The sequence below is a fragment of the Sceloporus undulatus genome, chromosome 2 (genome assembly GCF_019175285.1).
Source record: "Sceloporus undulatus isolate JIND9_A2432 ecotype Alabama chromosome 2, SceUnd_v1.1, whole genome shotgun sequence".
In the NCBI taxonomy this organism is placed as follows: domain Eukaryota; kingdom Metazoa; phylum Chordata; class Lepidosauria; order Squamata; family Phrynosomatidae; genus Sceloporus; species Sceloporus undulatus.
This window is the reverse complement of record NC_056523.1, coordinates 110128229-110154683: the sequence shown is the minus strand read 5'-3', so window position 1 is coordinate 110154683 and position 26455 is coordinate 110128229. Positions and strand designations below refer to the sequence as shown.

General features: G+C 45.3%; 1 protein-coding gene across 2 annotated transcripts; it reads left to right on the top strand.

Annotated features, from left to right (window-relative positions):
- The first annotated feature begins 2708 nt into the window (after window positions 1–2708).
- On the top strand, window positions 2709–26042 carry BNIP1 (BCL2 interacting protein 1). Of its 2 annotated transcripts, none has more exons than XM_042453714.1 (6): window positions 2709–2857; window positions 5476–5568; window positions 6387–6478; window positions 8026–8127; window positions 9655–9773; window positions 25353–26042. In XM_042453714.1, exons 1-6 carry the CDS (start codon window positions 2774–2776, stop codon window positions 25412–25414), a joined length of 552 nt encoding a protein of 183 aa, XP_042309648.1. In that variant the 5' UTR covers window positions 2709–2773; the 3' UTR covers window positions 25415–26042. The 2 variants fall into 2 exon arrangements, with proteins under 2 accessions (XP_042309648.1, XP_042309647.1); XM_042453713.1 differs by lacking the exon at window positions 25353–26042 and adding an exon at window positions 20663–21243 and having other exon boundaries at window positions 2710–2857.
- The last annotated feature ends 413 nt before the right edge of the window (window positions 26043–26455 follow it).

Here is a 26455-nt window from a genome sequence, read left to right as displayed (position 1 = left end):
TTCAAGCAAAGCATGGTGAGTGCACATTGTATTATCACACCAGAGGGTTCAACCGTTTGAATCGGTACCCTTGCGCATGCTCAATGGGACTTTGGACATTGTCCTTCTTCCCTGCCACCTCCTTAGCTATCATCCTTCATTGGGGTGAAGGAGCAGGCAGGGGATAATGGGATAGGTTGCAGGGGGTCACTGGGGCCAGGATCAGGATGCAGGAGCAGGGAGGGGATGATGGGATAGGTCGCAGGGTGGCAGAGAGAATGAGATGGGATGAAGGAGGAGGAGGAGGATGAAGGAGCAGGATGCAGGGGGCCAACGGGGGTGACATCGGAGTGATCTTCCACACCAGACCAATTCAAAGTGAAATCGAAGTGAGCTTAGAAGCAGATTTTGGTGAATTCACTTGTTTCCGAATTCACCAAAATGAGGAGTCAGTGCAGATTGAATGCGGAAGTGTCTCGTAAGAACCTTTCATAGAAAGCAATCACGTGAGATAATACATCACGTTTTAGCATGAATTCGCATCGTTGGACCCACAGTAACATCGGAACTGAGCTGCAAAAAGCTCCAAAAAGCTCCGTGTGATAAACACCACTGTCCTCAGGACATGTTTCTTGCTATAAACACATGTGCCCAGGCAATGGAAAAGCCATCTAATTTGAAGCCAGAGAGAACCTCTGTTCGATTTCAGCTGGACATCTCAGTAGCCGGCCACCTCATATGTTGCAAGCGGCTACCAAGCCATCCTCAATCCTGCAATTGGAGCTATGCTTTTGACTGGTATAGTATTACCTCTTTGCCTGTAACCTGCTATTACTTACTACTTTTTGCATCGTTAGTTCTTGTGAGTGCGTGAGAGAGTGGGATTGTAAGTGTGGGGTTCTCTTTTTTAAATAAACTAAATTAATTTGGAAAACTGCCTCTGGAGTTCTCTGAGTTTGGAATCATTATACAAAGACTGAGATCCTGGGTTTACATTAACATAGCCTTTTCACTGCTTCTCATCAATTTCCCCATTGAATTTAATTTGTGAACGCTCCCTCGGGACCCCCTGCAATTGAGGTAACAACTTTATTTTACAAAAAATAGCTTGAGAGAGCTACCTAGAGTTTTCATTACTTCCAGGTATTATGAACTATTATTAAACTATAAGCTATAATTATTAAACTGTAAAGGCAAAGTCAGGCCCGTTCCGGAAAGGCATAAAGTACGTGCCAAGCACGTACTAGTGTTAAGAAAGGGGCGTCCTTTCCGGGTGTCCCTAACCCTAGTACGCGCTCGGTGTGTACAAAATGGTGGCGCCCATTCTACACGGGCGCCGCCATCTTGACGTCACGGAAGTGATGTCGTGAGTGCACCACTGGACACTTGCGGCTTTTTGCAGCTTTTGTTGCATCTGGGAATCACGCGGTTTGACCACTGCGGTTCCCGGACGCAGAAACCAGCGGCGCCAGCAGGGCGCCATTTTTGGGCACTCTGTAACGTGCCTCAGTAAGTTAAATAAATCATCACAGCAAATGAAGCCAACGTTTCCATTCTTCAAGGCCTTATCTGCCTCATTACAGCAAGACCAAGGAAAACCAGGAAACAAACAATGGCTCTGAACCTGCTTCTCTCGGTCTATTTCTTCCAATCTTCGTGTTAGAAATTAGTGCAGTGCAGCCACAGAACTGACTTAGGAGCAAAGACACCAATGGCTCAGAGAACAAACTAAGGGACTTATCAGGCCTCCCCTTTTAGCACCAGATCAGGGCCGCAGCATCTCTCCTTTTTGCGCTCTGGAAAGGGCATCATAGCTGCTGGCACGCAGCTTTTCTGTGCTCCTTTGGTACCGCATCATGTAGACGCAGCGCCAGAGGAGCACTATGATGCTGCGTGCCATGTGGAGTGGCGCATGGCATCATGCTGGCTTGGGGGCAGAGCTGGGGCGTGCATCATGTGGACGCCACACCCTGAATCCATCTTCAGGCCAGCCTTAATAGCCACTCTGTCGAGCCCCTAAGTCTTTATTATATGAACTCCATTCTTAAATAGGAGTTACTGAGGGAGCTGTTTGCTAATGCTTCCAGCACTTAGAGAGTAAAACAAATAAATTCCAAGGTTGCCCCATATAATGTAATATCACTACTTGCCCTTTGGATTGTTCATGTGGAATAAATTGGTCGGTTTGAACCCTTTGGTTCCAATAATCTTAGGATGTAAAGCTCACCTAGGTCCAAAACACACTGCAGAAACAATCCAGTTTGAGACTGCTTTTTAACTGCCCTGGTTCAGTGCTAGGGAATTCTGGGAACTGTAGTTTTGTGAGACATTTAGCCTTCTCTGTCTGAGAGAGCTCTGGGGCCACAATAAACTACAATTCCCAGGATTCCTTAGCACTCAGCCGGAACAGTTAAAGCAGTGTCAAAGTGGATTATTTCTACGGTTTGGAGTCTGGCTGCATCCACACTGGGGAAATAGCCCGGTTTGGTACCGCTTTGACTCTTTGTCTGACTCTTTGCTATGGAATTCTGGGAGTTGGAGTTTGTTGTGGGGCCCAGAGCGGAGCTCTGCTCCGCTCTGGGCCACACAACAAACTCCAACTCCCAGAATTCCATAGTCTTGAGCCACAAGAGTTAAAGCGGTACCAAACCGGGCTATTTCCCCAGTGTGGACGCAGCCACAGACACAGAAGCCCCCATCACACTCTGAGGCCAAAGAGGCTTTGAAAAGGAGGCGGGGCAGAGGAAACGCGTTTCCAAAAGGGGCCCTTCCGCTCGCCGTAGTTTGCCCTAAAATGGCGGCCGCCGGTGACGTCTTGGTCCGAGTTTGCAACCAGGAGATCGTCAAGTTCGACCTGGAGATCAAAGCGGCGGTGCAAGTAAGACCTTGGCCCAGAGCAGGAGGTCAAGGGAGTGCCTCTCTTTATAGGCTCAGCCCTGCTTCATGCATTATACTGCTCCTGCACCGACCTGGGCTGCATCCGCACTGCAGAAATAATCCAGTTTGACACCGCTTTAACTGCCCTGGTTCAGTGCTAAGGAGACCTGGGAGCTGTATCTTATTGTGGCCTCAGAGCGCTCTCTGTGACAGGGAAGGCTAAATGTCTCACAGAACTACAGTTCCCAGGATTCCCTAGCACTGAGCCAGGGCAGTTAAAGCGGTCTCAATCTGGATTGTTTCTGCAGTGTGCCTCTTAGAGCAACAGATGAAGGGGCATCCACACTGCAGAGATAACGCAGTTCCACCCCATTCTTAAAACTGCCTTGACTCTCTCCCACAGACTCCTGGGATTTGTAGGTTTTTTTAATGCTTTGTTTTTGCAAAGGGCATTAGACACACACACAAACATAAGACAAACATTTAAAAACAACCCACATCCTGCACAAAAAAACCATACAAACATATTTCTTTTCTGCAAAATCTTAACCGCAATCTAGAGTTTCACTTGATGGTAAAATGTAACATCTGTAAAGTAACTTCCTGGCCAGTTAGGTTCACTTTCTGAAACAAAGCAATAGGTTTTCTTTTTCTTACAGCATAAGAGCTATTAATTGTACTCCATATTAACTCTCTTGACAGACCAGGCTGCAGAGCCCCAGCGTGGAGCCATGGCAACTAAAGCGGTGTCAGACTGCTTTGTTTCTGCGGTGACCAGAAGTAAGAGGGCTGGAAGGATTTGGGTCCTTCCCCCTCCCATGTTTGTGCCACATTTGACTAAAACTGTTGGCTAGAAACTTCCCAGGGATAGGGATCAAGCAGCCCTGGCTTAGTCCTCTCCCAAGGGGTTTGGCAGAGAAGATGTCAACCCTTGGCTCTGAAGGGGCTCCTGGGCCCTTCAAGGCTTGCAAAGAAGGAAGGAAGAAGTTAGGGCCATGAGCTTTCGTAGGCTCTGAACCCGTTTCCTCAGGTGCATGTTGAGCAAGGAGGCTCAAGTCTGGGAAGGCTCATGCTGCCAACTTCTTTCTTTCAGTTAGTCTCAAAGGTGCTACAAGATCCCTTTGCACACTGATTTTCCAGACAAAGAGCCTGAACAGACAAGCCAAAATAAAGCTGCTTTGGGTCACTTTGGCGGTATGCTGTTTAAATGCTGCATAGGTCCTAAGAGGCCGGAAGCCATGCCAAAGCCACACTCCAGTCTTAAGGACTAGAGCACAGTTTTGGTGCAGTTTCTGGCCTCTTAAGATGCGTGTGTCATTTAAAAAGCATACCTTCACATTGACCTGAAGCAGCTTTATTTTGGCCTGTCTTTTCAGATCCTAAGACAGCTAGGTCTTTCCAAGAAAGAAAGAAAGAAAGAAAGAAAGAAAGGTTCTTGTAAGTGCAGCTTCTCTGTAATGCGGAAAGTGACCCCCTGTTTCTTGTCTTGCCACTGTTAAAGGTTAATCTCTCTGAACATTTTCCTGATGCCGAGAGGGCTTTGCACAGATCTTCAGAGACAGGGTAGCAGGGACTTAGCCAAGGGTGGGGTCTGTGGGGTCTGGAACCCCCCTTCCGTTAGATACAATGAATGGTGTGTGCTGCTGTGCTGCCGCGCCCAAGCCCCAGTATAATGGTGGCACTTAGTCTGCCCCCCCTTCCCAAAATCCTGGCTACGTCCCTGAAGGTAGTCAAGTATGATATTCCTTGCTTTTTTGTGGTTTTTTCAGGCCATGTGGCCATGTTCTAGAACTGCGGTTCTCAACCTATGGGTCGCGACACCTTTAGGGGTCAAACTTTCACAGGGGTCACCTAAGACTATCGGAAAACACATAGTTCTGTTGGTCTTAGAAACTGAGACACCGCAATTTTATCCACACATACTATATTAAAGGGCCATAGCATTAGGAAGGTTGAGAACCACTGTTCTAGAAGATGCCAATCACAGATGCTGGCAAAATGTCAGGAATAAACTCTTCTAGAACATGGCCACATAGCCCGAAAAACCCACAAACAGCTATGGATGCCAGCCATGAAAGCCTTCGCCTTCGCAATGGTATTCCACCTTTCCACTTTCTGTGTAATCATGCTTCTTGTTTGAGGCAATATGCTTCCCATCTGTTTCTGTGGCTAGCAAACAACAGCCCAATACTGTAGCTTTCTAGTATGGGAGTTATATTGGAGTGTTAATGGACTTGCATCCATGTATCCACTGGGTGTTCACATATTGCTAGTCATGATCGGTTGTGCCTTTCTTGGTTAAATATAGTGATTTATATTGTGTTGTTACGTTACCGTTCCATAAAAGGATTTTTTTAAACAATTGAGGCAAGATTTAAGACTGATTTCCACAGTGTCGGTAGAAACCATGCATCTGGTGTCACTTTTTGGTCTATTGGTCTATATTTTTAATATATATATACATTTTATATTTGGTATTAAACTAACTCGATACTTTTGAAATGTCCCCCTGGCTCAGTGCCCCCTTCTTCTGAGATGCCTGCAGCATTTTGAATGTCAGGTTGCCATATATTGAAACATATATATGATTTTTTTTACGTTAATTATTGTTTCATTCAGGATATCCGAGATTGCATGGGGCCTATAAGTACACTCACGGAACTGAATGCCAACGTGAAGGAAAAATTTCAGCATCTGCGGCTTAGAATACAGGTGAGGAATGTTAATTAGCAACAATAAATGTGTAAATAAGCCTTGTAAGCCAACAGAAGTTTTACTAGCCTGCTGGGTGCTGGTGGAGGAGGACAGAAACATCCATCACTCCTGTAGAAATTTACTGTATTTTGGTACTGGCCACAGAGGTGGAAGTTTCCTCTGCTGGCATCTCTCTTGGTTTCTGTGCTGGAATCAGAAGAGGCACAGGGTACTTCATTGTTCCTCTGCTAGCCAGCTCACTCGCTGGTGTGCACTTCCTTTTCATCCTTGGCTACTAGACTGTTATTTGTAAGGGAAACATGTTAGTGTTCTCCACTTGCATCAGTGTCTTCAGACCATCTCAGAAGCATGTTTGTGCCTGCTTGTTTGTACAGTATTTAGAAATAATACCATGGTATGGAATGCAATGGCATCTGTACAGTGGCATAGTTGTCTGGGCTCCAGATCCTATTTGCTTACTAGCATAGCAAGTTCACAAAGTAAAGGAGAACAGATATCCTGCTTGATCTGAGTCTTGGGCTACATTAGAATTTAAACTCTTAGGATTCTATCACTAAGAAGTTGAACTGTATGGAATACATTCTCCTAAGAACTTAGATAAAGAGAGTGATAATGACAATTGGTCTGGATATAAAACATGACTAGTAACTAGGATGGCTCTACAAATCCAATGTGGTAGTATTACCCTTTTCTGTCTCCAGGATGAGGGTGCACCAAATAAGAACAAATAAGTGTGTATGTGTACCACATATTTTTTTAAAAAAATATCACAGAGATAGTAATGGTGAAAAGTTATTATTTGTGGATCTACTTAGGAGCTTGAACAGATGGCTAAAGAACAAGATAAAGAATCAGAAAAGCAAGTTTTGCTCCAAGAAGTAGAAAATCATAAGAAGCAAATGCTCAGGTCAGTAAAATTGTAAACATGAATAGTACTGTATTTTAAATACATGTTTAAACAACTCTTTTTGTACCTGAAAGCCATTCATAACAACAGGCAAAAAAAAAAAAAATTGGTCCCCAATAATGCTGGCATTCATGCAGGCTAGTGTCAGAATTAGATTTATCTTCCAACATTCCATTTCTCTCTCTCTCTCAAAGACACTTTTTGTTGGATTAGAAATCCGGATCATAATGCCTATTTGATTTATTAGGTTTTTTTTTTCATCTCAAGCTGCTGAGACCAACCTAACATTGATTTTCTGAACCCATGTGGCAGATCAGGAATTTTGTTGAATGGGAAGCACTGCAGCTATCCCTCCATGTACAATTTATAGGGTTGGCTATCATATCTCCTTTTCTGGCAGCCAACTGTAGCCTGTTGTAAACACTGAGCAGTAATTTGCATTTATGTACATATCATAGACATAACTTTGTAATAATGGAGACAGTTTAAAAAAACATGAGCTGATCTACACAACTGCATAGTGGCTAAACACAGTTGCATCTGCAGTATCAGGAAATGTGAGAGTGCATGATGTAACTCACCCTGTTCCTAAAATAAACTTTGATCGTGTGTATGAAGATGATGTAGGGCTTTTACTATATTACATTTTTAATGAGAGGGTTATGTGTATCTTCGTGTTCTCTGGTTGTAGTGTGTGACACTCAAAAACATTTAACATCAGATGATTGATGATCTGTTTGTTTAGGTCAGGGGTAGGCAACCTTTTTGAGCCGGGGGCCGGGTTGCTGGCCCTCAGACAACTGGGGGGCCGAAGCCAAAAAATTAATAATTAAATATTTTTTAAAAAATAAATAAATAAATAAATAAACTGGGACAAATGTAGGACAAAATTTTCAAATGGAAGGCACTTTTTAAAAAATATGGAGGACACGTGAAAAAATTTGCTGATTTTTAAAAAAATGTTAAGATAAATGAATGTTTCTGAGGCTTCTATAGACAATTGCCCCACCATGCTCCCTCGCGTGAGAGGCCAAAGGCCCCAGCGGCAATCGGCGGCAGGACCGGGCTGGGGCCGGTCCCAAGGCCTTGCCGGGCTGCATCTGGCCCACGGGCTGCAGGTTGCCTACCCCTGGTTTAGGTGCAGACTCTACAGTGCATCTCCTCATTTTTATAATCAACCATTGGCCATTATATTTTATAATAATAATTATAATTTTATTATAATTTTATTATAACCATTGGGTTATTGTCTTCTTCAGTTATCCAAGCCTTTTCATTGCTGAATGGACAATTGCATAAGAAACATATTTTTGTTGTAAAGGGAGTAGGATGGATGGATGGATGGATGGATGGATCACGAACACACATAATTTGACTAATAAGCTGCCAGTGTAGTTTAATGATGATTATTGTTTATTTTGTAGAAGAATAATGGAGTGTGACATTTGTTATGTATGTATTCTGTTACCTTGATAAAGTCAAAAGTGTTTCTGTCTTTGTCATCACAGTGACCATTGTTCTAAATATCAGTATATTAATAATTTCAGCAATCAGACAGCTTGGAGGAAGGCAAATTTAGCTTGCAAAATTGCTATTGACAATGCTGAGAAAGATGAACTGCTACGAGGGGGAGATCCTTTACGACAAAGGTAGAGTTGTTCTGTAACATCCAATCACCAAATGTTAGAGGAATTCATAAACTGTTTCTGTTGAGCTCCATCTCAGAAAAATCACTTTCAAGGCTGTGCTAACCTACACTGCTGCTTTTGCAAATACTACACTACAATGGCTATCTTTGGGAAATGTATGTAGCAGTTAATACCTTTATAGACATTTGGCATGCATTTTTGGAAGGGTCTTTGAAGGTACAATCCTATGTTTGTTTCTGGAAACGTTAGTCTCACTTTCAGTGGAGCCTGCTTACTGGTGAATTGCTACAGAACTGCAGTGTTAGAAAATACAATTGCTCTTCATATATTGTATTACATTATGCCCAGTTTGTAATATAACAGTTTGTAATAAACACGGGAGCCTCTATGTAATTTTTTTTCTGCAGAATCCATTGTACATATTGGATATATGATTCTATTTTAATCTCATTCCTTTACTGCAGCCAGTTTTGGAAGGAATGTTTTTATTACATGAAAACCTGTATGGCCTAGTTCTTTAAACCTCTAATACTTTTACCATATATACTTGTGTATAAGTTGAGGGCAGGCTTTGGGGGCAAAATCATGAATGTTGATGTGACCCATGGATAAGTCGCAGGTCAAACTCAGGGGCATGTAACAAAGAATCCAAACGGAGGGAGAAAAAACACCACTTCACTCCCTCCTTCTTCCTCTCTGGATCTCTTCCAAGGGTCACAGTCTAGGCATGCAAAATGTGGACACAAACCTCTAATTTCCCTCCCTTCCCCAGAACATTCTCCAAGGCAGATAGTTTGCAAAAAAGGGGACACAGACTTCCGGTTTCCCTGCTTTCCCCACAACTTTCCCCAAGGCAGATGGTTTGCAAAAAAGGGGACACAGACCTCCGATTCCCCTCCTTTCCCCACAACTTTCCCCAAGGCTGATGGCTTGCAAAAAGGGGAACACAGACCTCCAATTTCTCTCTTCTCTCTCCTCCCTCCCTTCTCCACAGCTTTCCCAAGGCTAACAGAGAAGTATTACTGTATTGACATGTGTATATATATATATATCTACCTAAGATTTTGGAGCCCATTTTTGGGCTTGAGTTTTTTTGACTTATAGACAAGTATATATGGTACTTTGAAATCCAAAAATAAAAGTATGCCTTTGCATTTATATGCATATATGAATGCTGCTCTTCTTGATATTATCTTCCATCTCTATGGCCGGTTACAGACTGCCAAAATAAAGCTGCTTCGGGTCTCTTTGGAGGTATGCTGTTTAAATGATGCATGGGTCCTAAGGGTCCTGAGGTCGCGCCAAAGCCACACTCCATTCCTAAGCACTGGAGTGCAGCTTTGGTGCAGCTTCCGGATTCTTTGGATGCATGCATCCTTTAAACAGCATACCTCCAAAGAGACCCGAAGCAGCCTTATTTTGGCAGTCTGTAACAGGCCTATGCTCCTTCTTTTTAAGCATTTTAATTAATACAAAATATTGTTGCATTTTTATACTAATGTTATTTTTCTTCTTCTTGTTTTAAAGAAAAACTACTAAGGAAAGCTTGGCAGAGGGAGCAAGTAACATCACGGAAAGCCTAATGGGAATTAGCAGGCTGATGTCTCAGCAGGTTCGGCAAAGTGAGGAAACCATGCAAACCCTGGGTAAGTAAATAACAAATATGGATCCAGAGACAGACAGATAGAACTCTGAGCGATATACTTTCCTTGACATCTTTGCTGTGATGTAGTCTCGTGAATCATTACTAATTATTGAAGAGGCCCTCTGGATTGGTATGCAATGTTGAATGCAACAGACTGGGGAAACAGGAAGAATTTGGCAAGGCTACCTTGGTAAAGTAGAAATTGTTTTGTTTTTTTCTCAGTCGCCCAAGACGTCTGTGGACTACACAGTACTTGTATGCAGTTATTGAGTAGATATAGTCCCACATTGCTAATAAGTCCTAGACAATCTGTTAGTTATAGAGGCAGTATGGTGCAGTGGTTTGAGTGTTGGACTAAAACTCTGGGAGACTAGAATCCCTACTCGACCATGGAAACCCACTTGGTGACCATGGGCAAGTCACACTGTCTCAGCCTTAGTGGAAATCAGTGGCAAATCTCGTCTGAACACATCTTGCAAAAAAAAAAAAATCCTTGTGATGGGGTTGTCATAAGTCAGAAATAATGTTATTTATTTTATTTGAAGGCACACAACAACAAAACCTGTCAATTAGCTAATTAGTCTTTCATGGTTGTTTCTACAAATATGAAAGCAAGAAAGTCATTTGCAAAAAGCATGAGATAGAATGGGAGGCTTTCCAGTCTAACAGTTTCAGGAATCTTTTTATAAATAAAATCCTAGCATCAGTTGTGCTCAGAAGTGAATGCATTTCAGACTGAAGTTAAAGCTTTCTTTTAAAAGTTTTCTTTTGAAAAAATTGAGTACAAAATCACCAGCTTTAATTTGGCCTGTATAAACCTAACTGTAATGAAAGGAGATTGTTCACTGCCAGTGAAGGCTTTGTGCTAGCCATTTGTAGTGGCTGTTGTGTGGAAAACATTGAAAGTACAACTGGAAACATGGTAAAGATTAGGAACCAGAAGGCCTATCGGCCTAAAACCAATGCTCCTTAGGATATACGTTGGGAGAACCAGCACTTATTGTTTCCAGTGTGCTGGGGACTGGCACTAAGTTTGTGCCCCCTTGGTTCCAGTTGTTGTCTGACTTATGGTGACCCTAAGGCAGCCTTTCTTCAATATGGGGCTGGCCCCCCGGGGGCGTGATGGCTCCGTCTAGGGGTGGGGGGTTTCAAGGGGGCTTGGGGTCGGGGTCTGTCTTGGTTTTTAATATTTAAAGGGGGGTGTGCCGCGCTGAGGGCGCTCTTTTATGCAGAGGTGTGTTGTTGTTGTTTTGTTGTTTTGTACTTAAACTGTTTTGTTTTGTTGTTGTTGTTTTTTGTTTTGTTTGTTGATTCTAAACAATTTTAATAGACAAATAATACTATTTTACATCGCGCGGGGGGGGGGGGGAAATGTTTTCTTCTTCCTAGGGGGGGCATGACAGAAACATAATTGAGAAGCACTGCCTAAGTGAAATATCATGGCGTTTTCTCAGCAAGAGTGGGGTTGTATTTGCCGTCCTTCTTTGAGACAATGTAACTTGCCCAAAGCTACCCAGTGGGTTCCCTTGGCTAAACTGGGATTCAAACCCTGGTCTCCAGAGTCATAGTTCAACGCTCAAACCAATACATCACACAGGATCTCTTAATATGCAGTTGTCAATTACAATTAATTTTTTAAAATACAGTATACAGAGTATCAACTTTCCACACACCATACATTAACTTTTTTCAGAACTCCAGTCCAAATAAGCTCTCAGAGCTCTTCTAAAAGCATCTCAGGATTTGAATTAGAAAGTCAGAACTTGGCTTGATTTTGCCTTGGCCTATTCCCTTTAGCCCTTAAAATTACATCAGAACTGTTGTCAAACTGACAATAGCATGCCATTTTGAAATCTGATGTGGACCAGCTGAACCTTCTGCCTTTGCTTTCCTGGGAGAGATGGATGATATGACTTAAATACAGCTTTCTTTTCATTTCTTCAGCTGTTCTATGTGTGCCTTTCTTTCCCACTAAGTGACAGCCTTGGCATTGACTCTGTCCTCTAGCATCTGGCTGAGGAGTCTGTCCTGTTTAGCTGGGGTAGAGCTAGTAAAGGTCACTTATATGAAAAATCCAGCTGTGCTTAATCTACCATTAAAATCTTACTGCTCCAGAAAAAGTTGGAGAATTCCTTACTTCAGTAAGCAGTAATTAATCTGGCTTTGAGGTCAAGAAGAAACATAGTGGTTGTCACTTACCATGGAAAACAGCCTCAATCTTTCATGTTCTGCACTGATGACAAATCTTTTTGTGTGGATCAAAGATAAAATTGCTCAATAATGGAGCTGGTTATAACAAAACAAAATTCCAAGGAAACAATATATCCACATTGAATGATATTTTTCAGGCCATTTGTACAGAAATTTGCAAGTTCTTTACTGTTTACTTTTGAAGATTTTGGTAATAGTGTGTATGTATTTGTTTTCTAATTTGCTTCAGAGATGTGAAACTGAAGCCCTCAAGGTGGTTAACTTTAGGCTACTTTTCACAAGATAGTTTGTGTTTAGCACAGATGTCTGAGTACAGATAGCATGGTTATTGTTGGTTATTATTAATATGTCAGTACTAACAGTTATTTTTAGAGGTATACATGTCTTTGCTTTGTTTCCTTTGCCAGAGAGAGAGAAAGATAATGAGCCGCAGCTAGGGGGAAATACTTCAGACAAAAGGCATTGAATAGTGCCAGATTAAATAGTATGGTTTTCTTCTGTAAACAAATATGTTTTTATATATTAATATTATTTTTTAGAACTTCTGATCCATGTGCTAACTTTATTTCCCAAGTTTGCTTGTAAATGGGCCCAGATAGTAGCATAGTCACCTGAATTTTGTTTGTTTGCATATCTTCAACTCTGTTCAAAATTAAAAACCAGTGATAAACTGAAATTCTGGTATGTTTAATCCATCACACTGCAAAATCTCATCAAGTCTGTTATCAGGCTTGTGCAGCAAGTACTCTGCATTTGCTCCTGTTGCAAATTCTGTCCTCTGTTTTTCCACGTGGTATCATTTCTTCTGGCTCTGTTGGGTCAGAGCTAATGGGTCTGACAGAACTACTTCATTCAGTGCAACTAGTAGGGGAACATTTCTTCCTGACAGTCTACAATGTGCTCTTAAGATCTGCTCCTGATTGCTGGGGAAGGCAGGATACAGACCGCCCCTCTGGGGCGGCCTGCACCCACCCCTTTCCCCAACGGATCGGGGCCTCAGCGGCAGCCCTGGACACCCCAATCCGCCACTTTCCCAGGCCTCGGGGAAGCAGCAAAAAGCCGCTTCCCCATGGCCTAGAAAGGGGTGTCCTTGAGGCTTCATGCCCCAAAGACACCCGACAGAAGCGGGGACACAGAGAAAGGGGCCACTCGGCCCCTTTCTCTTTTGTATCGCTGGCGCAGCTGTGTAAAGGCTGTGCCAGCAATACAAATGGCGGAAGGAGCGCTGTTTTGGAGCTCCTTCCGGTGCCACTGAAAGGGCGCCACAAGTGTCCTGCAGCGGCGTGCATGCATCACGCCTGCGCTGCTCCGTTTGGAGGCAGCGCAGCCATGATGTCGTAATGGCGGTGCCCATGTAGACAAGGCGCTGCCATTACAACGCCGCGGTTACGTGCTAGAGTTGCGAGGCGTCTGAAAAGGATGCCCCGAGGCAACCCTAGCATGTATCCAGGCCGGCGCAAAGAGCCGGTCTGGGTACCACTGAACTTTCCAAAATGGTTCAGGGGGGTTGGGAGGAATCTGGAGTGGAAAAGAGAAAAGAAGAAGAAAAGTAGTGGGTGTTTACCATGAGATTTAATCTGGATTCCTTCCTCACTATTTTTAAATGGACAATAGAAATCTGTATGTTCCAATCTACTTTTAATAGCTTTAGTTGAACACTTATCTTTTAAAATAAAATATTGTGGGTTTTATATGCTGTGGCTTTAGTTATTCATATGTTTTTTATTATTTATGAATGCCTTAATAGGGCTGTTCCTCTGAAAGGCAGTGTTAATTTTTCTTAGGGCTGCAGAGTCAGTACACCAAAACTTTGACTATGACTTCCTTTTTTTCCTACTGTCTCACTCCTTCATAAATGGCAAATGCATATTCATCAGTAATAACAAATTTCCTGTAGCGAAGTGATAGCATAAGTAATTTCATCACCACCATGTGAATCATCAGACCACTTATACTGATAGAACATAAAATATGTTTTATTAAAATGTCAGAATAAGAAAATTTGTGTCAAAGTAAATTTGTAACAAATTAGGTATTTAATATTATAAGTTTAGCAGCAGAGAAGGGGCCGAGCATCCTGATCTTGGGTGGCTCCGCCCACTTGGCTCCTGGTAGGCAGGTAGGGAACAAAAGAGACAAAAGGCATGACCGGGGCCCTGGCCCCCCGCCCTTGCGGGCGGAGCTACCCAGGAACCCCAGTCTTCTTCCTGCCTCGCACCTGGTAGGACGTTTTTTTCCATCCATCTCCAGAATCTCATCGCTAGCTCTCTGGACTCGCCTGGCTCCCCTTTCCCTTCTCTCTCCTTCTTTTACCTTCTCTCTCTCTTACCCTTAAAAAAAAAAAAGAGGCACCTTTTCCCCTACCTGCTACCTTTACCCTTGCCGCCTCCTTCTCCCCCCCCCTTGACGGACATGGTGGCCGACGGGGAGACCAGAGCCACAGGAGAGCTCGCTTCCACTTTGCCCGGGCCAGCCCCGGCTTTGCCGGCTGCTTGCCGAGCGGCACCACCAGCGGCGCCCCTGGACGTGGAAGCGCGCCCGCAGCGGCCGGAGGAAGCCCTCCCTTCCGCTGCAGGCTCAAGGGACTCCCAGACGACCCATGGGTGGTCCGAGGAGGGAGAGCCCTCACTTAACATCACCGGCGAGGAGGATGTAAGTAACTCCCCCCCGCCACCACAGCTGGTGAGGTGGTTCAGGGCCTTCCTCGACCAGGAAGCTTCCTCCTCCACCGGGGCAGCCCAGGGAGGGAGCGAAGGCGCCGGCTTGCGCACCCGCGGGCCCAGCGCGCGCCTTGGGGGGCCGCTACATTCCCGGGGGCGGGCCGCTATTGATGTGGCCGGGGTCCATGCTCCCTCAGCCCTTCTTCCCCAGTGACTCCTTCCCGGGGGGGGGGGGGGGGGGTGACCCCGGGCTTACCCCAGGCTTTCGCCGACCATGGAGCCCATGGCGGGCACCATCTTGGCCAGGCGGCGCTCCGCCCACTTCCAGACGACCCGGAAGTACCCAAGCGGCGCCACGCGGCCGCTCATGGGCGCCGCCATCTTGGCCATGCGGCAAACCATGGGCGCCGCCATCTTGGCCACACGGCCGCCCATGGGCGCCGCCATCTTGGGCAGCGGGAAGCCAATGCCCTCAGTCACCCCACCCACGCGGCGCCGGGATCAGGCGCCGCCACGCCGACAAAGGCCAACTCCGGGGGGATAGAGGAGGGTCCCGCCACAACAAGCCAGCCCCAGGCCACAAGCCAGGCCAGGGAGGTACAGGGACACAAGGCATCTAGGAAACGGGGGCCCCCGGCCAGAGACACTCCCTCCCCCAACCAGACTCCTTTAAGCCACTCAGGGGCCCATAGCTCAGAAGGGGAGGATGGAGGGTCTTCAGGCTCCTCCTCGGGTTCGGAGTGCTTCTACCTCCCTCCAGCCAAGCGCACCCCACACGACAGGGCCTCTACTCGCAAGCGGCCTCGCGCTGCACTGTCCTCTGAGGACGAAATCTCAGAGGACACTCGCACCTCTCAGTCTCAGAGGCAGAGGAGGGCGAGCTGTCACATGATGAAGGGGACACCAAGTTAGACTCCCAATTGTCCTCTCGTCTGTTCAAACAGGAGGACTATGCACCACTTATAAAAAAGACAACCAAAACCTTAGGCCTTACCACTCCTACAGACCAGGCTACCCCCTCCCCAGATTCAGACCTCCCTAAAATGAGCAAGGATTTGTTCCCAGTGCCGATCTCTCCAGTCCAACAAATCCCATGCCCAGTCAACATCATGCAGATTATTAGAGACAAGTGGGCAAAACCAGCCTCTGCCAGATCCAACAATGGCATTACCCGCAAGTACTATGTACTTCAGCCAGCCGTCATGGACAGGCTCAGGTTCCCATCCGTGGATGCCCCTGTCTCGGCGCTCGTCTCATCAGCGGTTTTCAGCAGGGATGGTGAGGACACCCTCAGAAACCCAGAGGACCGTAGGGCCGATGGAGCACTCAAAAAGGCCCACGAGGCCCTGTCCATTGCCTTAAGGGCTGCGACCACCGTCTCAATGGTAATGCGAGCCAGCCTCCAGTGGTCCCGTCAACTCCTGGACCTTCTACCCAACCCAGATACCAAGGTTAAACAAATCGTTAACAAAATTGCCAGGGTGGCAGCCTTTGCAGCCGACGGCACCCTCGATACCATCCAACAGTGTGCTAGAGCCCAGGCAGTGGCCGTAGCAGTCCGCAGGCAGTTCTGGCTTAAAAGCTGGAATGTAGATTCAAAATCCAAGCAGAACTTAGCCTTTACCCCATTCCTCGGTTCCAAGTTGTTCGGGGAGTCCTTAGAACCAGTGCTAGTAGAAGTGAAGGACAAGAAAAAAGCCCTTCCCACCTCCAGAAAAAGAGATGATAAGAGGCAATACAAAAACCGCTCTTCCTTTCGCCCCTCCCAATCCTCCTACCCCTCTTCCTCCAACCCCTTTCGAGCCAGGGAGTCCAGACCCAACAGATCAAATTGGGGAGATTCAAGGTCTAACAAACAGACAAAGCCCTCTTTTTCCTCCAAGGAAGGAGCGGGATCCAAACAGCCCCGCAAAAACAACCCCCAATGACGGTGCCCCCCCCCCAGTAGGGGGCAGGCTGCAGGGGTTCAGCCACATCTGGGAGACATCCACCTCGGACAAATGGGTCCTGGATACCATTCGACAGGGCTACAGGATAACGTTCCATCGTACGCCCCCGGACAAGTTTATACCATCTCCCAGATCAGCCGATCCCAACAAGCACCACCTCCTGCTGGAGGCCATCAAGCGCCTGGTAGACATCAAGGCCATCGAACCCGTCCCAAGACAAGAGAGGGGACTAGGTTGCTATTCCACCTTCTTCCTGGTTCCCAAGAAAAACGGTTCCTGGAGAGCCATCTTGAATCTCAGGGGAGTCAACCGATTCATCCTGAAGAAAAAGTTCAGGATGGAGACGCTAAAGTCCATCCTAGACAGTCTCCAGCCAGGAGACTTTCTCTCATCACTGGACCTCCAAGATGCTTACCTGCACATTTTAGTGCACCCTTCTTCAAGAAGATTCCTCAGGTTCAGATATGGCAAACGTCATTACCAGTACAGAGCTCTCCCCTTTGGTCTAGCCTCTTCCCCCACCAAAATCATGGTGGCGCTGGTGGCCAAGTGGAGGACCCAGCGATTACACGTCTATCCCTACCTCGATGACCTTCTGATCCGGTCATCCTCCAGACGACAGGGGGCTCAAGACATCACCCGCATTCTCAGGTCTCTACAGGATCATGGCTTTCTCCTCAACCTAGAGAAGAGCTCGCTGATCCCAAACCAACAGATCCACCATCTGGGAGCCATAATAGACACTCAGGCGGGGACGGTGCGCCTACCTCCAGACCGGATCGAGTCCATTCAGGAAACCATCTCAAAAGCCCTGACCTCCAGGCGCCCCAGCCTCCAGCTCCTAGCTCGCCTCCAGGGTCTCATGATAGCAGCTGTCCAGTGCCTTCCCTGGGCGAGATTCCACTCCAGACCTCTGCAATGGCTCCTTCTGCCACACCAACGGGCCATTGCCCTCAGGAGACACAAGACGATTCAGCTCTCCAGCGAAGCAAGGGAGTCGTTTCGCTGGTGGATGTCCGATGCAGTCCACCGAGGCCGCCTAATTTGGGGGGCCCCGAGTGTCCAAATCACCACGGATGCCAGCCTCCGGGGCTGGGGAGCGGTTTGCGGAACACAGCTGGCCCAGGGCAAGTGGAGCCCGGAAGAACTAACACATAGCATCAACTGGCTGGAGCTCCGAGCAATCCACTGCGCTCTCCTCGCCTTCAAACAGACGATCGGTCAGAGGTCAGTCCTGATCAGGACCGACAACACCACAGCCAAGGCTCATGTCAACCGACAGGGGGGAACCAGATCCAGGGCGCTGGTGATCAAGGCTCGATCCCTTCTAGCATGGGCAGAGACCAATCTCATAGCCTTGGAGGCGGAATACCTTCAAGGATCCCTAAACTCAAAAGCCGACTGGCTGAGCAGAACAGACATAGATCAAGGAGAGTGGAGCCTCCATCCTCAGATCTTCCAGATCATCGTCAACAGACTCGGCCAGCCCATCCTAGACCTGTTCGCCTCACCCGCCAATGCCAAGACGCCCAGGTTCCTCTCCAGATTCCTAACGGAGGGGGCCGAGGGAATGGACGCCCTCAACTACCCCTGGCCACCGGGCCTCCTCTATGCATTTCCCCCAACTACACTACTCACAAAACTCCTGGCCAGGATACGCAGGTCCAAATCGCAAGTTATCCTGGTGGCTCCAGCGTGGCCGCGGCGACCCTGGTTCTCAGAGATCCTCGCCCTGGCGTCTCAAGGCTTCGCCCTTCCTCTCAGGACGGACTTCCTCGCTCAAGGACAGATCCATCACTCAGACCCGGCCTGGCTACGGCTTCACGCCTGGAAATTGAATGCCACATGCTAAGTGGCTACGGATACTCCCCAGAAGTGATCGACTCCATCCTCGCATCAAGACGCCAATCTACTAATAGGATCTACGAATACACCTTCAGGTCATTCAAAAGGTGGTGCAAGCACAAAAACAAAGACTTCATCAACGTTTCTGTTCCGACGGTGCTCCAGTTCTTACAAGAAGGGTTTCACCAGGGCCTGCGACCCAACACCATCAAGAGACAGCTGCCAGCCATCACCTCCATCCTGCCCCATAAGGTGGCGGCCAGGATATCCCAACACCCCCATGTCCGTAGATTGCTAAAGGGGGTCGCCAACAAGGCGCCTCCGACCAAACATAGGTTTCCGTCATGGGACCTCCACCAAGTCCTAAAGGCCTTGACCATCTCTCCTTTCGAGCCGCTGAGGGAAGTTGCCCTCAAGTTCCTGACCCTCAAGACGCTGATGTTGACAGCACTAGCTTCGGCGAGGCGTGTGTCTGAGATCGGCGTCCTCTCCGTCCGCAAGGAACTGCTAATCATCAGGCCAGTCTCCATTCTCCTGAGACCGGATCCAACTTTTATCCCCAAAGTCAACTCCGTCTTCCATACCACTCAGGACATCGTCCTCCCATCCTTCTGCCCTCGACCAACAACTGACTTGGAGAAGTGTTGGCATACTCTAGATGTTCGCAGAGCCATAAAAGTTTACCTCAAGAGAACGGCCACATTTAGAAAGTCAGAGGCGCTGTTCGTTTCCTTTCGACCTAGCTCAAAGGGCAAGAAAGTGTCAGTGTCTACCTTGGCAAGGTGGATCAAGCAGTGCATAGTCCAGTGCTACAGGTCACTCAAGCTACAGCCGCCGGGGGACATCACCGCTCACTCGACAAGGAGTGCGGCTACTTCAGCGGCCCTGTCCACCAACGCTCCGCTGGCTGAGATTTGCAGGGCAGCCACTTGGAAGTCCCCGTCTACCTTCACCAGACATTATAAGCTTGATCTCTTCCAATCGGCAGAGGCGGCCTTTGGCCGGAGGGTGCTACAACAAGTAGTGTCAAATCTGCCCTCCGCGCCAGCCAGTCCTCCCTAGTATCTGGTCTGCTTTTGTAAATCCCAAGATCAGGATGCTCGGCCCCTTCTCTGCTGCTAAATGGAACGTTGGACTTACCTGAGAGACGTCCCTTTACAGCAGAGAAGGCCCGAGCATCCTCCCTACCCTTTCTGCCTACTGGCGCGGGTGGGCGGGATACAAGTTTCTCGAGACCGCGTTATTCCTAGGGTGTGTTCGGCTTAAAATCGACTGGGGTTCGGGCGGGGGGCCAGGGCCCCGGTCATGCCTTTTGTCTCTTTTGTTCCCTACCTGCCTACCAGGAGCCAAGTGGGCGGAGCCACCCAAGATCAGGATGCTCGGGCCTTCTCTGCTGTAAAGGGACGTCTCTCAGGTAAGTCCAACGTTCCATTTTTATTTAATATTATAAGTTTTAGTCAGAATTGGTACTTTTCTACCGACTCCAACTCTGACTCCATCCATAATTGTTTCCTACTTCAAATCCACAATTCTGACTCTAAATCCACAGTTCTTATTGTATTGTCTTCTATGAATGGGGCTTCACAAGACAATCTGTGTCATTTGAACTATCAGATGGCCCTTAGATGACAGCAAATGTTTTCTCCACCTGACTTGTTTTCTTCAGATTTAAAAGTTCTACAGTCTGCTACAGGGGCTGTGAGCCAAATTATTTAAAGCCTTTTTGCATGACAAAAGAAAGCCAAAATGGATTGGGAGACTAGTGGTTTTCTCCATGATTCTCTGCATACCATCAAAGCAGGGACGTAGCCGGGGGGGGGGTTCTTGGGGTCCAGACCCCCCTTCCGTTAGAAAAATGAATGGTGCGTGCTGCTGCGCTGCTGCACCCAAGCCCCAATATAATGGTGGCACTTAGTCTGGACCCCCCCCCTTCCTAAAATCCTGGCTACGTCCCTGATCAAAGCACTTCCATTCTCTTCCTGAGGGATATGGTCATAAAAGCATGTCTTCTGTCATGCTGGAATAATCCATGTGGGAAAAGGCACGCTTTTATGACCATTTCCCTCAGGAAGGAGAACAGAAGCGCTGCAACAGCCATTACTCTCCCAGTCCCTTTTGGGTTTCTTTTCTCATACAACAAGGCTCTTAGTGTATTGTATACTGTATCCTTTTTTCAAAGCCTGTAATTTTGTTAGATGACCTGAAATATTTTCTTTTAATTCCAGTGAATTCTTCACGAACCATTGTGGATGCCAATGAGGAATTCAAATCCATGTCTGGGACAATACAGCTAGGACGAAAGCTTATTACAAAGTACAACCGTAGAGAGCTGACTGATAAACTGCTCATCTTTCTTGCACTTGCCTTGTTTTTGGCTACTGTGCTTTACATCCTGAAGAAGAGACTGTTTCCCTTTCTGTAAAATCATTCAATGAGGAGAAGGAGCACAATTGTAAAGAAAGAGAAATGCAGGATTTATTACAAAAAACTGGCATTATTCTGACACAGAGACCTCTGGAAGACAGAACAGTTGTTGGTAAAGATGTAAACTACTTCTGAGTAAGCTAAATGAGCTGTAGGACTGGACAAGGAACTATGGACTTGGCAGCAAATTTATACCTTGTTGTTCTGAAAATGGCAGGTTTTAAACTAAACGATGTGAGACACATTCATCTGTTTCCCACCGATGACATGAAACTTCTTTCATTAGAGATCAGTTTGGAAGGAGTCATAAGAAGAGTGGGAAGAAGCGATAGAAAATGTGCTTAGATACATTCCTTTAATAAAATCTATTTAAATACAGATAGACCTGGGAATCTTACTTATTAAGCATGTCTTATAAACTGAAGAAGTAATGCATATAAAATCTTAGTGGTTTTCTTCTTATACTTCCTTTTAAGTTACAAAAATGGCCTTTTCTTCCATTGTTTCCAGAGATAGGAAGGGCTATAAAGTACAATCTCCTCCTTGGCATTATTGCTATTTTTTATTTTATTTTATTTTTTGGTACTGCTTGAGAGCATAATTCAAACAGGTTTCTTTTTTTCATTGTGAGTTTTGGTCTGGAGGCATAATACATCTCTAAGTAAAAAAGGAAGATTTGGACTATCAATTACTGAAACTTTTTCACTTGTTCTGTGCTGTGTGTCAAAGATACAGAGATTACTAACCAGTAGGCATGAGCAGTTTTTTCCTGCGGTACCTCCGCATCACTGCAAGACCATATGGCCAGAGAGAGAGAGATCCTAATAAGGCATTATAGAGCCTGCCTCCCATCCCTGCCCCTGTTAGCTCTCAGAACACAGTAATGCATATGGCTATTATCTAGAGTCAAAGGTATGCATGCAGGCTAATCATGGCACACGAGTAGTTTGCACACTGGTGTCAATGTAGAACAAGGCAAATAGCTTCTCAGAAAGGTACTGGCTGAACAAACTGCTGGGTCTCTGGGACAGTGTGTGTCCAGCCAAAGGCTGCTTCAAAAAAAGGGGGTGGGGGAGGAAATTATAATGTTTTGCTACGTCCCTTCCACATGTGCAGCTCTGTGTCAATGGAAGATTATGAACTGTTACTGTGTTGCAGGATTAGAGTTGACAACAAGAAAGGAAAGTGGTAAAAACCACAGTGAAATATGAAATGCTTTTTTCCCCAAAAAGTTAAGAATATTCAGTTCAAAGTATTTCCCGACATTGCTCCTTACATATATTGTCTTTGAATCATATCTCTTGATGCTTGGATCTGGACTGCTTGATGTCTGAATGGAGTTGTTTCTGTTTTACACTGAAATATTAAGATTAAATATTCTGAATTAAGTAAATACACCCAATTAAACATTAATGAGATGTTTTAGGCAGATGCCTTTCATAAGAATATTGAACATAGATACTATGCTGTAAATGAAGGCTTTGACTAGTCAGAACTGTGTAATAGATAAGGTGTCTGATGTGTCAATGTTAAACTCAGAGAAGGAAGTCCCCTGTGAAGTATCTGTATTATAGAGTATCTATATCAGAGTCTATAATAGGTGTGGAATGTGCAGGTCTCCAGAAGTTGTTGGATTGCAGCTCCCATCAGCACTAGCTGCCACAGATAATGGTGAGGGATGATGAGACCTGTATTTTAACGAAGTCTGGGGGATCACATGATTCCAGAACCTAGGTAATTTAATAGAGAAAATGCCAAGAGCATTTTATTTATTTATTTTTAAAGGATTTATGCCCTGCCTTTCAGCCCAAATGGATTCCCAAAATGGCTTCCAATTTGTTCAGGAACATCAGGAGACTGAAAGAATGTAATTTTTTTTTTGCTTGCTTGAATCCCATTTAGGGAGAAAGGTGGGATATAAATCCTTTAAATAAATTAATTTAATTAAAAAGAAATGCATTTTCTGTGTTAAAAGGATGGAGTAGAGATTCCAAAGTATTTGGGTCTAAGTAAGGGCAGGGGTAAAAATGACTGGGGATTAAATAATATAGGTTAAATACCGTAAGGGCTTAAATAAATGCTTTAATGGCACCAGATCCCATCTGATCTAGGAATCTAAGTAGGATCAGCTCTGGTTAGTCCTTGGATAGGAAACTGTCAAGGAATGACAGGTGCTGTAGGCTCCATTTCAGAGGAAAGAACTGGCAAACCCACCTCTGAGTATCCTTGCTAAGAAGAGCCTATGCAATTTATGGGGTCATCATAAGACAACAGGTAACTTGAAGGCATATGTGTGCGCGCACACATACACAGCAGGTAAAAAAAGTTGCCCAATCCTGAACTAGAACCCAAGAGTGTGATTTGGTATATATACCACAAGGTAGCAGTGCAGTATCAACATTTTTCAGCCCCTAAGCAAGTTTTTTACAGCCCGCAAGTTTGTAGTAACTGAGTATGCTTAGCTGAAGAAAACAACTGTGTTGTCATAAAGCAAAATTCCTCTGTGGGGCAAAACCCATTACAGTTATGGTTTTTTAAATGTTATCAGTCTAGCACTTGTGTGCTGTTTTGGACTGTTTTCCTTGTTCCTATAATTTGTCTTTACCAACTGTTTTATTAAATAGTGTTTCTTAATCTCATGTAAAAGGCATGGAATTTGGAGCCAACAGCTTCTTAAAGAGTGATGTAATGAGTATGAATTCCTTCACATATGTAAATTGTTGTGCAAACCACTGGTAGTGCCAGAATCCCTCATTCAGCACAGGAATTAGAATAATTTATACCCGCGTGTCAACAGTTCATGACACAAATGGCAGAATGTAAAACCTTGGTAACATGGTGGAAGAATTCATCGTGGATTTGCAATATGAGCCCATTTCCCACAGGTCTAATAACATTCAGTTCTCTTTACAAGCAGTGAAAATCATGTGGCCCTCCAGATGTTGCTCAACCTCAAATACCAGAAACCCTTATAATTGATTATTCTCTCTAGTATTGAAGGGAGTTGCAGTTCATCAACAGCAGCATCTGGAGGGCCACATGATTTATGTTCCTGTTTGTATGAATCAGGTATTGTCTGTTCAGTTTGCCATTCAATTTAGTTATTGGTATGGTGGTGGTGTAATACATTTATATCCCAGTCTTAAATACCTAGATCAAAGCTTGGGACACTTACTTTTTGAAATACACATGCTAGAGCCAGGCTGTAATCCAAAAAGGTATCTTTTCCCTAGCTCTGGATAGAATGGTGTACAGCTTCACTCTGTTGGGCATGCAAGTGACCAGTGGAGAACTCGGGTTTGCCTACAAACAATTGAGCAAAGCCTGGCAAAGATTTCACACAGATAATACTTCACGGTATTCCTGTGCAGCAAGGGATCGTACTGTATGGCCTTTGTGGTCATTTCCAATTCTATGATTCTGCAACTGCTAAAGGTGTGGTTCACCTCCTTGCAAAAGATGGCACCAAGTTAGGCATGGCAGTAGGATGGTGGGATGTGGTTCCATTGTACCCAAAGCAGTACCACCCTCAGACTAGACTGGTTTTAGGACAATACAAAGATTTGCATGCTGAGAATAATAAAGAATATAAATAACACTGAAATGGTATTGGTGGGGAAAAGAATATACTTGATGGAGAGGAATGCTTTCCACATGAAGAAGCTCTCTCCAAACAGGAGGCTGAATTCATCACTGTGGCATTTCTAAAAAAGCCACAGTCCATCGTCAGATGAACATGGTGGCTGTCGCCTGCCAAAGTGGCCCAAGCATGCCTGCCAGCTGGGAGAGGTTTGGGCACGGCTGGCTGGAATCCATCAGGGGCTGAGAATAGTTGGATTGCAGCTGCAAGCTTGCTTGTTAAGTATGCAGGGCTTCTCTTGAAAACAGCGGGAAGCCAGGTGGGCCACCCGGTTGCCTCTGCTATTTTTGTTCACAATCATTACTACTTTCAAAAGCCAAGTAGAGGCAGAGGGGCATAGCCCCTGGAGGCTTGCCTAAACCATAATGCATGTTTTGGCAGGAACAGCAACAGCAACAGCATGTGATAGTTACAACTGATTGGAGCTTGGGAAATTTATACAGCTCCTAGAATGTTCAAACCAGCGCGGCTGATGACATGCCACCAGGAGACTACAGGGAAGACATTTGTTTTTCAGCTGATTTTCAGTCTACCAATTGGCTAATTTTGATAGCACTTTCTTGTTATTGAAGTTCATTTGTTGCTGCAGCATGTTTATTTTTGTCACAAAGTTTTGGATTGTCACTTTCTTTGGATGACACCTCCCAGAACAACACAATGATAAAGACAACTATCATAATTGGATGACAACTATGAGCTTTGCTGTCCAGGGGGCCAGGAGAGGACTCTGGAAGTTTTTCACCCATGCAGTAGTATTTTGAACCTGTACCTCTGAACTGGTTCTGGTTTCTGGTGTTAAAATGGTGGTGTGTTTGGGTTTTAACATTTGTTACGTTTCATCTGTTTTGCAGCTTGCTCTCTGCTTACTGACTTGGGAGGAAATCCAAGAGGACAAAAACAGATTAAAGCCTGACTCCACATCTAACATCTAACAAACAAAGAAAGGAAGGAAAGCAGCAGTGTAAATAATAAAACTATTTATCGATAAAGAATAAAAAAATAAGTAGACATGAATCAGCATAAATTCCAATGGCATTTCCATAGAATGGAACAACTAAACATATATACATAGTGTTCCAGAGCAGCGATCTCAGGTTTATCTGGCCCCTATTACCATATGAATACAGATGCTTTGTGCAAGCCAGTATTAACAAAGAGGACATACAAAACATCCATAAGCCTAAAATAGCTTTTCATTAATTACTACAGATACAAAGCATCTGTATTTGGAGTAATTTCATGCAAAGCTGTTTTAGACAGCTTCAGACTTCTGGGGGAGATACTGGAGAGTCCAGAACTCCATTCCTCAAGTTTGCCCCCATCCTATTAGTGTTGAATTGGTAAAATTGCCACTTCTAAATATAAGCAAAGCATGCAAGAGGCCCCAGCACTTTCCCCCTTGCTTATATTCAGATAAATGTAGTTCATTATCCCAGCAACAATGAATTTATTGGCAAAAATGCCATGTCTTCACATGAAAAGAAGAGATTATACATCTTGTTCCAGTGTTACAAAGAGTAATTTATGTCACTGGAGTCAGAATAGCAGCAGCAGTGACCTTGCGGGAGTTTGCAAAAATGGCTTTAGGTTGCTCACTTCTGCCTTAGTGGAATAGATATGTACTGAATGAATAAACATAATGCTGCATTGATTTCCATGAGATAAATAAGCTCATGGAAATCTTTAGGACTTTAAAATACTCCCTTTTGGCTAATTTATGCCATTAAAGAGATTAACAGGAGATACTTTATTTCTGTTTTAATGGGAGATACTTTATTCCTATTTCTAATGCTAATCTGCTAAATTTACCTCTTCCTCTCAGTGGCTACCTAGTACATTTGACACCTGCTGCAGATAATTTTTTAACACACCCTCCTCTCTTCAAGAGTCAGCGGCTGCTATTCTAGTGATAGTGGGCTGCTCCTGCCACCCCACAGCCCACCCCTGTTCTACA